General features: G+C 38.4%; 1 protein-coding gene across 3 annotated transcripts in view; it reads left to right on the top strand.

The window, feature by feature from the left end:
- The window catches only part of GNG2 (G protein subunit gamma 2), a 135396-nt gene that overhangs the window by 94915 nt on the left and 26487 nt on the right, over window positions 1-13994 (top strand). For all 3 annotated transcript variants that reach the window (XM_021101893.2, XM_021101887.2, XM_021101900.2), the window contains one exon: window positions 10494-10609. In XM_021101893.2, the coding sequence (XP_020957552.1) occupies window positions 10523-10609 (87 nt within the window). In that variant the 5' untranslated portion in view covers window positions 10494-10522. The remainder of the gene's footprint in view (window positions 1-10493; window positions 10610-13994) is intronic.

The following is a 13994-nucleotide window of genomic DNA, read 5'->3' on the forward strand; positions in this document are numbered from 1 at the left end:
AGGCAAATATAGACGGTTACGTAGTTTTAAGTAAAATATAGCTCATATAAAGATTCAGTTAAATACTCAAAGATCTGATAAAGACAACATGAAGCACAGAAAATTATTTAGCAAAGCATAAAATCTTTGCTTCCTAGGTAGATTACTTGAAAAAAAAAATCATAATATCTTATCAGGAGGAGACAAACAGTTCAGTAAAACTTGCCCTTTTAGTACATGAAAGAAAATTAAATTTTAGTTTTACATAAGCACACTATTGATATTAAAGCTTATTTTTAAAACCTTTGTGTTAACAATTCAGTTTAGCCAGCTTGATTACACAAGGTAACATTTTCTTCATCTCGCTTTCCAACTTTTTATTTTCTTTTACTTTGTCCTTTGTTTCCCTTTTTCCCATTGTGAAATAACCAACCTTACACTAGAATAAAATTACTTTTATTTCCTTAACAATAATGCATCTTCAATACCTTACACCTCTTTTAACCCCGAAACACAACCTACTTTACTTGCACAGGGATTTTTTCTTATTAATTCTAGTAGTTTCAGTTACATATATTAATAAGAATTTTTTTTCTTGGAAACCTTAATTTCTAGTAAAAACCAAGAAGTTAGCAGTTTGAACTGTGTGTTATACCAGCACTCTTGGATTATGAATATAGTTAATAATTTCTGGAAACACATGTCTCTTCATATTGAAGCCTTTCAATGTGGTACATAATATGTTTATTAATAGACCCAAATATCTTTAGTTTATTTGGAATAAGAAGCCAAAAATAGATAAATATATGTTCAATAATTAATATTTCTGTGTTTTATCTTATTTGGAATTATCTAGACAGTCAATAAATTTCTAGCATTTAATAAAACTTGGCAAAACTCTAAGGGTGTAAGTTACCAAAGAGATTTGGGAAACTATTTAAGTAGACATCATAAAACATAATTATTATTGAAAAGTTCACTTAAAATTTTTTATCCCACTTACATTTATTTAATTCACTTGTTCCCAACAGTGATTACTCATTATCTAGATTACTCATGAAAATTTCATGAAACATCAAAGCAGCCAGCCATCATTTTAAATTATTTTTCCTGTTTACAAATTTTGCAACAGAAATAACATGAACTTAATTGACTAGTTAACCCAGGCAGAATAAAAGTTACATGTCTGTGTTATATTTAATGCTGACAACTCTGAAGACATACATATTTTAATCAAAGCACAAACTTGAACTAACATTTATTTAGCAAATATTATCTCACATCACATGTACTTAAAAAACATTTGTGTTAGTTTCTATATTTCTCAGTTTTAGCAATACTTAATTCATAAGAGCTTAAGTTTAAGCCAATTAAACAGAGCTCATTTACAAACTGATTTTGGCAACACAATTCAGAAGCAGAAAAATATACACATATGTAGTATACGTTTATAGACATAAGTAAACATACAGACATAGACTTTATAGCTTTCATTCTAAAATTTTATCCATGTATAAGGTAGAATAAAATAACAGTCACAAGTTTATAAATAGCAATTATATCTCTATTGGACAGGACAAGTTAAGATTACCCTCTCAAATGACTAAAACTTTTTTACTAACATTTGTGCAGAAGACTTTTAAGATTTGTATTTGTCCTCATCAAGTAATCTTATGAATGCTATACACTAGATTTAGGCGAGGAAAATCCATAGCAGTTTGTATTTTTCAAAGCCTCTCCTCCACCGTTTTTTTCCTTGAGTCTCAGGAAATTGGAAGCAGAGCAGTGTTTTAGTTATTTACTCCCTGGGGTGTTTACATTTCAAATATATGCTAAGATTTACATCTTCAAGGGATAGGGAAAGAATATAATTTTCTTTTTCTCCCAGGAGTTTTGGAGTTTATTTATTATCAGAGATCTAGGGTAATTACTATTTAATTTTTTTCTTCTTTTCCTTAAGCTCAGGACAGTGGTACTTTCAATGTCTAGATTTCTTAATATTATATGCAAATGCATGAAGATACATGGCAAAGGGTCTAAGTGGACTCTGAGTTGCTCTGGAGTTAAGCTTTCATTTTTCTAAAGATTCAAGTTGCCAGTCGAGTATGGATTATACTTCCTTTTTTTCTCCTGCATTCCTGAAAGCTATCTGCAAAGAAATGGGTAGCTGCTTTCATCATAATGCTTAGAGGCTGACTAATCCAGCCAGGCACACTATTTTAAATTTGCCTTTTTATATTTAAGAGAAGATTTCCTATTGAGAAGGAAATTAAAAGATTTCCATGTTCTGGAGCTTGAGGGCTTAATGCAGGATGCCTTTGAAAAGTCTGCCTAAACCATTCTACAAAGGCCTTTGGATGCTCTCCTTTCTGAATGCAGAATTTAACCTTAGACCAATTCATGTGAAATCCTCTATATTAGCAAATATAGTATATAATATTTAATTTGTAATGTATTTGCTAAGTATCAGTCTCCAGCTGATTCATTTCATGAGCATTTATAGCAGGGCCTGGGATGAATTCTGGTCATCTGTTTCCTTGGTGAGAAGGTTGTGAGCGGCCACTAATCTTTTTAATCCCTCCTTACATTTGGTAGGATCCACTGAAAGTGGAGGTACAAGGGACTTTGAACTTAAAAGATCTGTTTTTCTTCAGGGGATATGAATTCTTGGGAGCGTTGTATAGAATGAACTGAAGCTGGCTGAGCCTGATCATAGAGCCCTGTAAAGTAGGAGGAGTTGAAAGGGACAGCAAAGAGAGCCTTACTGTCTGTCCTGTGCTGCTTTTAAACTTCCTTCATGGCTTTCAGCATTTATATTAGCAACCTGTATACATGAGGCCAAGAGGCCAGAGTGTTCTCTATAAATCTTCTAGGGAAAGGGAAGTTAAAACAGGCAGTTGAATATTTAAGGGATTTTCTGGGGAAGGTGGAGGAATTTGGAGAGTGAAGGGAACTTGCTGAGGCAGTGGGGACAGATTTTTTAAAGGAGAATTGATGTTGGATGTGGTCTTTAATTTGTGTCCTAAATCTAATGTCTATGCGTTCATTTGTTGAGAGAGTCAAATGTAAAGGCTAGCCATTACAGTCCTTTGTGTTCTCTTTTTAATGTGGTCTTTCCACAGGTACCAAGAAGACAGTCATTTAGAATGAGAGCTGTCTTAAAACATCTCTTTCTTTCAAATATGGCCAGTTCAAAGGATCCATTGTCTGGCCATTGATGAGTAGAAACTTATATTCATCTCTATAGTGATTCATACCAGTAAACCTTTTTATGGCTTAACTATGGATGCAAGAGGTATCTCAAAACAGAGTGCAAAAGATATAACCTTCAGAAGATTCAGAAAGTTCAGCCCCAGAATTAGCCTAAGAAAGTAAAGACCTTTATTATCATAGGAAGCAAAAACAGTGTAATGCAAACCATGTCCTCTCTCTCTCAGGAGAAGATATGCCCCTCTAGTCACAGACCTATTAATCTGTGAGTCCAAGCAGACATTAGTAGACTGATGCCTAGCACTAACAAGACAATGAAGCAGCACTAACAAGACAACAAAGGCTGAGATGACAAAGGCCCCTTATGGCCTGGGACTCCTTGTGACAAATTCCTCTGAGAGCTGGCACAATTGAACAAAGAGAATCTGCTTGTGGCTTCATGTCTTGGAATCCAGTCTACTCAACTGGCCACCAAATGCAAGCTATTACTCGAACCCTCTGGCTGGCAGAAACTAGAAAATATTCTCACTGTTACTAAGTCATGCTCTCAGGATTTAGAACAAGATGAAAGGAAAACCTCACCCAGTGTTGGGGTGTTTTTTGTTGTTGTTGTTGTTTTGTTTTTAGGCACTGCCTGTAGCGTGTGGAAGTTCTCAGCCACAGCAGTGACAACACCACATCCTTAACCTGCTGCACCACCAGAGAATTCCCATTACCCAGTTTGTACATGGAGGACCCACAGCAAAGTTTGTCTAAATAGATGCCAGTCTGATGAAAACCATTAACTCACCAGTCTGTGAAGCCAACTTAAACAAGAGACATAGAATCTATGCCTGCACTCTACCCTATGGTTTTTCTTCTTCTGATAAATAACACAAAAGACAGAGAAAAAGAAAAAGAAATGACTATCTCTTGGAGAAAAGGAATGAATAGAAAATAAGAGCACTCATAACAAGTCTTACCCAGAGTGGCTATAGCCAAGGAATTAATTCACACAATGTTTTCTGCTAATTTGAATTTAGAACAAGATAAGGATTCTTATCATTCTGACTTCTGCCAGGCCTGGCAGACAAAGATCTGGGAGACTGATTTGGTAAGAATTCTTTTCTTCTGCCGGCACTTGTTAGAGGTCCAGGATCTCAGCTGCAGCAGCCACCAAAGTGAACCATGTCCAGCCTGAGAAGAGCCCCTCATTGGGCACCAAAACTTAAGAGGAGTAAAACTTTCCCTTTCTTCCATTCTAAACTCTTTGGCTAGTCTAATAATTAGTTGGTAATTAAATTGACATAAGATTAACGGGAGAAAAACAAATGTAATTCTGTATGTATAGGAGCCCATAAAGATACGAGACTCAAAGAAGTGACCAAAGCAGGTAGATTTTACACCTTTTAGCCAAAGAAACAATACATTTGTGGAGAACTGACAAGGCAGAGAGGTTTGGAGTTCAGGTAGCAAATTAGTGAAGAAGTAATAAGCTTTATTGATACAGCCTTCTTGGCCCTCTGGCAATGAGAATGCCCTTTACCTTCTTGGTGGAGGAAGGGTACCTTCACATGGGACATTTATTTCCTCCTTTCAAGGAGACAAAAGAAGGTAAGAGGATCCTTCTTGCACCAGCTGTTTTCTTAATTTTCATTCAGAATAGCCAATATGCCATAGTGGTATATTTTGGGCTGGGGTATTCTGCTCTCCTTCAAAAACATAGGGCAAAATCTTCACAACATGGATTTGGCAGTGATTTCTTGGCTGTGACATCAAAGGCACAGGCAACAAAGGAAAAGATAGACAAATTGAACTTTATGAAAATTAAAAACTTTTATATATCAAGGTATGACAGAGTGAAAAGGCAGTCAATGCAATGGGAGAAAATATTTGCAAATCGTAAACCTGATTAGGGATTCATATCCAGAATATATAGAAAGTTCCTAGAACTCAACAACAACAACAAACCTGATTTTAAAATGGGCAAATGGCTTAAATAGACATTTCTCAAAAAAGATACCCAAATGGCCAATGAACACATGAAAAGGTGCTCAATATCACTAATTATGGGGGGAATGAAAATAAAAGCTGCAATTAGATGTGACTTTATACCCATTATGATGTCTACTATTAAAAAAAAGAAAAAACAAAATAATGTGTTCATGAGGATGAGGAGAAACTGGAACCCTTGTGTACTTTTGGTGATAACATAAAATGGTACAGCTTCCATGGGGAAAAGTATTGCTATTCCTCAAAAACTTAAAAATGGACTTACTCATTCCTGGGTGTAAACTCAAAAAAGCTGAAAGTAGAGTCTTGAAGAGATATGTCTACACCCATGTTCATAGCAGCATTATTCACAATAGCTAAAACATGGAAGCAACCCAAATGTCTATCAACTGATAATGGGTAAACAACATATGGCATACATAGAATGGAATATTATTCAGCCTTAAAAAAGGAATGAAATTCTGACTCATGTTTCAACATGAATGAACCTTAAGGACATTATGCTAAGTGAAATAAAATGGTCATGGAAAGAAAAATACTGTATGATTCCATTTCTATGAGGAATCAAAATTATAGAGAAGAAAGTAGAATGGTGGTTTCTAGGGCTGGAGGAGAAGAGTGTGTGTTATTGTTTAATAGGTATAGATTTTCAGATTTGTAAAATAAAGAGGTATGTGTGAGAGAGAGAGAGGACAAGAGATGCATTTTCCAAATGCTGCAAGCTTAGAAGATAAGCTAGCTTTTTTTTTTATTTACTAGAGTCACTTTTTAGGAAAATGCATACATTAGTAGGGGGTTCTAGCACCCAATTCCAATGTGTAGAGGGAGGCAGTTTCCTTCATACCAATAAGCACTCCTCTGACGCCAGCTGGGGGTCCCACAATTAATTCTGAAACTATCTACCCAGGGATAGCATCAGATTCCACAGGTTAGGGTTCAGTCCTACAAGACTGCCTTCTTCCCCTCCCACCCCTACAATTCAGATGCCAGTCACAAGCGCAGGTTGTAGCTTGTACTTCTGACTGCCTGGCTATAAATCAGAGGTTGCCATGACCTCCTCTGTTATGGAACTCAGAGGAACATTTTACAAATTATGTTACCAGTTTATTATTAAAGGATGTTACTGAGGAACAGCCAGATGGAAGATGCAAAGGGCAGGATATGGGGAAATGTCCCAGAGCTCCCATGCCCTCTCTAGGTGGGCCACCCTGCCAGCATGTCCACGGGTTCACCAACCTGGAAGCTTTCTTAACCCTGTCCATTGGGTGTTTTATGGAGGTTTCCTTGCATAGTCACAATTAATTAAATCATTGGCCACTGGCAATTGATTCAACCTCCAGCCCTTTGTCCCTCTCAGGAGGTTGGAGGTCAGGGGTTACCAAAAGTTCCAACCCTCTAATCATATGGTTGGTTCTTCTGGCAAACAGCTCCCCATCCTCAGGTTACCTGAGGGCTTTTGAAAAGTCACCTCATTAACATAACAAAAGACTTTTATTGGTCTTGGCACATGAGATTCCAAGGGTTTTAGGAGCTCTGTGCCAGGAAGAGGTTAAAGACCAAATATATATTTCTCATAAATCTTAATATCACATACTTCTTTGTAACAGTGGTCTAGGACTCTACAGTTCTTTCAGTTTTCAGGAGAGGGATTTCTTCATTGCTTTTAAAAGAAAGCAGCTAGATGTGAAAAAGAGGAAAAGGTGCCAAATGATTCTGAAAGTGGCTCTAGACTCTGTTGGGTCATATAGTAAAACAAAAACATACAGGATGGATCTTCCTAAAACTAGAAGCATAAACCAAAGACTATGTCTACTTTTTTTCTTAAGTCCATTTAGGTTTTATGTGACCTCCCCCTGGCATTTCTAGACTTGCGTCCTGCCCTATCCTTCTTCTTTTCCCATCTCAACACTCTGCCTTCCCACTTTTTCTTCTCTGCCTGCAAGAGGTCTCCTAACACGGTAGGTAGAATAAAGGCCCTCAAAGATGTCCATGGCCCCATCCCTGGAACCTGCAGATTGTTATGTTATATGGCAAAGGGGAATTAGTTGCAAGTAGAATTAAGGTTGTTAATCAGCTGACCTAAACATAAAGAGATTAACCTGGCTTAAAAGGGTGGGCCGGTGTGGTTATAACATTCTTAAAAGTGGAAGAAGCCAGAGGAGAGTCAAAGAGAGAAGTGACTACAGAAGAGGTCAGAGTGATGCAATGTGAGAAGGACTCAACTCACCTTTGTTGGCTTTGAAAATGAAGGAAGAAGCCAAGGAATGCTGGCAGTCCTTGGAAGCTAGACAAGGAAAAGAAACATTTTTCCCTTAGACCTTCTGAAGGAATAAAGCCCTGCCAATATCCTGATTTGAGCCCAGTGAGACCTATGTCAAACTTCTAACCTCCAGAACTGGAAGATAATAAATTTATATTCTTTAAGCCCCTAAATTTGTGGTAAGATGTTACAGCAGCAATAGAAAACTCACTTTCTGGAGTTCCCGGCACCTACAGCTCTGATTAGACCCCTAGCCTGGGAACCTCCATATGCCACAGGAGCAGCCCCAGAAAAGGCAAAAATACAAAAAAAAAAAAAAAAAAAAAAAAAAAAAAGAAAAGAAAAAAAACCTCCCTTTCCGTCTCAGCCTCTTCATGACAGCCACAGCTTTTTCCAGGAAACATAAACAAGCATTAGGACATAGACTTTCCTAGATGCTGAAATGCAAATAGTAGATCATTTAATCAGTTGATGGCTGATCTGTTAGTCAACCACAGAGGAGCCCTTAATACTGGTGGTATAAACAAAATGGGTGCTTATTTCTCTTCTTATAGATGGGAGCAATTTCACAGCTGGCATGGTGGAGCTACAGTTCAGTAAGGAGCCAGCTCCTTCTTGCTCATCCTGGAGTATAGCCTATAGGTTCAAGAAGGAGCTTTAGGGTCAACATGACTACCTTCCATGCCAGTAGTAGGAAGAAGGGGAGGCAAAGGGCACATCGCTTCCCATCAAGGACGTTTCTGCTTATGTCTCATTGGCCAAAACTTAGTTGTATAACCATACCAAGCTGCAAGGTAGCTTGGCAGTGAATCTTTCAGCAAAATATCCCCAACTAAAATTCAGGGTTCTGAGGTCTCTGTTAAAAAGAAAAACAATTAATAATACCAATGAAGAAGACGAAAAGGTGTATTGAAAGCAAGCTGTGGTTTCTAAGCCAAGGTTGCTAAATGATCTGGTTCAGATTCAAGGGCAGGAGTATAGCTGGCCACATTCCCAAAGCTCCCTTAGGCCCAGGAAGTTTTTAGAAATTCTGTAATAGTCTATATTCTAATGTGGTAAATTCTAGTTTGGAGGAAATATCAACTTCACAGAATAGTATCCAGAGGCTTATAGATCATGGCTACTTCCAAATTTGGATGAATGAAAGGTTAGTCTACTCTACTAAAGAGGTAATCAATATTCTCTCTTGGTCCTATGAAGTTTTGTAAGGCTCTTAGATGTTCCTTTGACTTGGGACATATGATTTCCCTATGGGGCTGAGATGGTTGTGTCCCTAACCATGCTTTTTTTGTTTTTAAATGCAAGATGCTCAAGCATTTGATTGTAATCTTCAAGCATTTGAAAGTAACTTGAAAGTTGTGGTCTTTGTGACTTCATAACTCTTTGTCTTCCTTCCCATTTCATTGTCTCCAAACCCTTTGAAAATAAATTGAAGGAACTGTTAATTATCTTCCAATTTATACTCTAAATGTTGTTGGGCTTGCTTTTGCACCATTCCTTATAAAATAACACTGTCTACAGAGAGTTATGCCTGATTTCTTTGTTTACAGAGAGTTATGCCTGATTTCTCCTTTTGTCTCAAAGAACTGCATATCAAGAAATGGCAAACAAGGAAGATAATTTATAGATATTTGCTTTTTTGATAATATAAATTGTTTCTTGATTTTAGTGGATAAGTAAAAATCTATGGACTGAACTTACCATGGGTTATTCTCCCTTGTCCAGCTTTGCTGAGTGTCCTCTTTCCTTTTTGAGATGGTAGCCTAATCCTACTTTATCCCTAGATAAAAATATTCCCCCAAGCTAGCAGAAGTCAAGGTTTTTAATGTAATGTTTTCAGAACAAGATTCAACCAGTGTTGACTGAAGCAGTGTTTAATGCTTCTCATTTTGGGGGTCATGCACTCTAGTTAAATTGCAGCTCTCAGATATTGCTTCACTATTAAGTGTCAGTGACCTCAAGAGTTATGTTTACACAGATAGTCCTAGAACAGCATATAGAACCATGACATGGAACCACACCTGATCAGCACGTTGGGGAAATGGGCACCAAAAATAAAATAGGATACTTTCTGAGATGAACACCAAGAATAAAGTGAGAAGGTGGGTCACTGAGAAATGAAATTGGGATAAGACTTGAAAGGAGTCAGGGGGGCAAGAATAGGATAGGGGGTTTGGCAAAGAAACCATCTCAGCATGTACATAGGTACAAAACTCCACCCTGTAAACATTTATGTTCCATTTCCACACTGATAAAAATATTAAGTTTGTTGTATTTAATTTAGAATACTACTAATGAATTCACTGGAGCAATGAACAATTAAACATAGCACCCTCCTCCCCTTGGCATTACAGATTGCTTCTGAAGAATTATGAGTCAAGTGATTGGTTGTGAATCAAGCCATATATCAAATAGAGTGGAAAGAGAGGACTGTTTAAAAGAATGGTGGATAAAGAACACACAAAAAAGCCGCACCTCCTACTGCAGCATCTCTGCAGTATAATAGATGGAGATTCTTGCAGTTAACCAGAAAGTCAAATTTGGGCCCATGGTGAGAGCATTGTAAACTTAGTGTCTTCAGTCTTGAAGGATCATATAATTTACCATCCCTGCCTCTCCTCACCTTTTATTCCTCATCCTCTGAGGGGACCTAACACAGTATATGACAATAGCAGTACCCAGTTGTGTATATAGATAACAACAATAATAATGCTTACTGCCACTCTTACCATTTTGAACTTATTTCATAAATTAAGGTAAATTTAACAATTTGCTTTCTCGGTGTGGCAGTACATCTTATCTAATTTGATGAACAAATCAAATTCTTTTTCCCCTGATAAGGCATGGAAGGGCAGAGGTAGGGAGCTAGAAAAGCAAACCTCTTCTGATCTCTCTGCCCCTCAGACTTGGTGCTGGATTGGGGATGTGGATGGTTGGAGGAGGCTGGCCTGACTACAGCCATTCTTTTGAGATCCCCCATTTACAATGAACTTGCACATTTGGCAGCTCCTGAATTCCCTGATGGATTTTCCCTCCTTGTTTTCTTTCCTAGTGTGTCTGAAAAACCCACCCAGCATTCCAATGGCCAGCAACAATACCGCCAGCATAGCACAAGCCAGGAAACTGGTAGAACAGCTGAAGATGGAAGCCAACATCGATAGGATAAAGGTAAGGATGGCATAACCCACACAGCTCAGCCAGCTGTGATTGTAAGGAATGTGACTTGCAGTCTTGTGTCATTTGACTGCTCTTCAATGGAGAGCGATGAAACCGGCTGGTGGTGATGAAGCCATGGTGGGAGAGAAACTTAATGATTAGGCAAGAGTTCCTTTTTCTAATGTGTCTTTGCCTTCTTTGAATGTCCCCAGAATATAAGGATAGTATAAATTTAAACTGGTTCTTCATGTAGAATTCAAAACAAAACATAGGCTAATGGCTGAGTTCTTACCAAGGGATTTGGAGAAGCTACAAAAGATAGCAGTCTACCAGTTCACCTCTCCGACCTGGTAAAGACCCCTTTGTCATTTGGGTTTTAATATTTTTGGTCCTGATATAGGTTCTAATTTATCATGTCTGTCTTTCATGTCTAGTTCTTCTGTTTACCCTTGCAGCTTTATTATTATTTTCTTTTTATACCTTTGGATTCTTTTCTTGGAAACACAAATACCACACACAGTCTCCCTAAGAAGTCAAACAGCATAGAGATTTAATGGGAGTTAATAGTCTACTTTTTTTCTCTCACTCCCCAGACCTAACCTGACAGTGTTGCCTTAACTTAGACCTAGCATATTGAGCCAGAACTTTAAATCCACACCTCTTGTTGGCAGATTTTCGATGTACATTGACCCACACAGTATCATTATTAGCTAAGAACTACTGCAGGATGGTAAAATAAATTTTTGTCAACTGTCAAAGCTTCACTTCCCCAGAAGACCCAAGCATGTTATAAAGTGGAACTCAGAAATAGATTTCATTTTATTAAAATTAGAACATTTTTCCAAATGCCTTTTTTAAACTAGAAGATTTTTTTAAACTAGAAGATTTTTCCTTTTTTATCCACAACTGACTCAGCAACCTGAACAATCCAGCCCTCTTTTGGAACATGCTTCTCGGGCAAGGGTCAATAAATTATGGGTCATGAGCCCAATCCAGCCCATTGCCTGTTTTTGTCAGTAAGGTTTTGTTAGAAAACAGCCCCACCCATTTTACATCTTGTCTATGGTTACTTTCACAATGCAACAGCATAGCAGAGTGGTTGCAACAGAGACCATGGGGCCCACAAAGCCTAAAATTTTTATTCTCTGTCCATTTAGAGAAAAATTTTGCTGTCCCCTGATCTAGAGCAATGGTTCTCAGCCCACCTGTATATTCAAACCACCCAGGCAATTCTATAAAAGGACCAATTCTAAGTCCACACTGTAGATCAATTAAATTAGAATCTGTTATGGTATGATTCAGGCATCAGCATTATAATTATTTATTTGCTTTTTAGGGCCACATCCACGGCACATGGAGGTTCCCAGGCTAGGGGTCCAATCAGAGCTGCCTCTGCCAGCCTACACCACAGCCACAGCAACGCCAGATCTGAGCCACGTCTGTGACCTACACCACAGCTCACGGCAATGCCAGATCCTTAACCCACTGAGCAATGCTGAGGATCAAACTTGCATCCTCATGGATACTAGTCGGACTTGCTTCCGCTGTGCCACAACAGGAACTCTGAGCATTATTTTTTAAATTATTAGTTAATGTCAGGTTGAGAGCCATGATCCTATGGGAAGGGCTTTGCTTCTTATAACTCCCATGAGGTCTGTGCTAGAGCATGAAGGGAGAGCTGGTCTTCTTCCAAGAGTAAGCTGAGAAAATATCCATAAACATTGTCCCATCTGTCCTGAATCTCTTTTGTAAAACTTGAGTCTCAGTAATGGGCCACAAAATATAACAGCTTCTTCTTTCTTGCAATAGCTTTACTTCTCTTTATTTATGAATGTGATAAAGGTCGTCACCATTGGTCTTGAGCCTTTATTACCTTCCTCTTCTCATTTTTTACCTTTGCCTCTTCTTTTTTATTTCCTTTCTAAAAAGAAAAAAAGTACAATGTGGCAAGTGGGCATAGTACTTGCTAGAGAAGTGAGGTGGCCCAAGCCCAGACATTGTAGCATCAAAAAGAGTCATTCATTTCTTTTCTTTTCTTTTCTTTCTTTTTTTTTTTTTTTTTGACAAGGGTAGGTATTGCCCATGGACCTTCTGGAAAATACCACTTTGCCTTTAGAGGTGGCCCAATTAAGATAGAAGTGTTTGTAGAGCATTCCCGTGGTTGGCATTTTCTGTTGTGCCCAGCATCCCCAGGCCCATCCATGAAGGAGGATGTGATAGTGTTGGTGACAATGAAAAGCTTACAGTGGGAGGAACAGGAAGAAAAAAGATCTTTTCAGCCATAGGTCAAGGCTTCATCACCTCTCTCCTGAATTACTGACCGCAGGGAGCTCTTAGCTGATTTCTGCAGCCTCCTCTCAACCTCATCTCCATCCCTGTCATCAGTTATATTCTATGGTGCTGCCAAAGACAGCTTTCTAGAGGAAAACATCTTTAGGTTCCTCTCCTACTGAAGATTTTTGTCATGATTCCCATCACCTGTAAAATGAAATTCAAACACTTTATCAGCATATGCAAGGTCCTTCTGGCCCCTCCCTCTCTTTTCAGCTTCGTCCCCTTTCTCCCCTCCCCCACCTTGCCATTTGGACCATTTTTAATTCCTTTGATGGAAATTTCAAATGCCTGGAACCTTCACTTTCCTGTCTCCTACATTTGCTTTATCAACTCCAATGACTTCTTGAAGACTTAATCATTATATCATTTAAGAAGCTTTCTCAGTCCTTCATTGTAGGATTGGATTTTGGCTAATTCTCAAATATTCATTTATTCCTTTTTCTAATAAATATTTTATTAAGCACTTTCTAAATTGTCAGGCCTGGTTAGGTCCTGGCGACACAGAGCTTGAGAAAGATGAAGGAACTATTCTTGCTCTCAGAAATCTCCTAATCTACTGAGGGGTTACCCCCAAAATGAACATGACCTATTATCGACACAAATGCTATCCCAAAAGCACAATTACCAAATAGCATCATAAAGAAGCCAACACTATACCCTGATTCCCTTTGTATACTACTTTTTTTTTTTCTTTTTCTTTTAGGGCCGTACCTGTGGCATATGGAGGTTTCCAGGCTACGGGTCAAATCAGAGCTGCAGGGGCCTACACCACAGCCACAGCAACGCTTGATCTGAGCACCATCTGTAACCTACACCACAGCTAAGAGCAACGCCAGATCCTTAATCCACTGAGTGAGGCCAGGGATCGAACCCACATCTTCATGGATCCTAATCGGGTTCATTAGCCACTGAGCCATGAAGGGAACTCCTGAAGAGACCAAATAAATCGATATTAAAAACGAAAGCATTAACCTAATCACCTTAACTGTGAATGATTGCCTTCCTAGGTGATTGTCACTTTCAAATCTCTGGTGTCCTCTTGACGTCATTAGACCTGAAATTG

Source organism: Sus scrofa, chromosome 1, assembly GCF_054392235.1.
Source record: "Sus scrofa isolate SSC_HxYL_T2T_F1_AM1 chromosome 1, Sscrofa_HxYL_maternal_Yorkshire_Landrace_v2.0, whole genome shotgun sequence".
In the NCBI taxonomy this organism is placed as follows: domain Eukaryota; kingdom Metazoa; phylum Chordata; class Mammalia; order Artiodactyla; family Suidae; genus Sus; species Sus scrofa.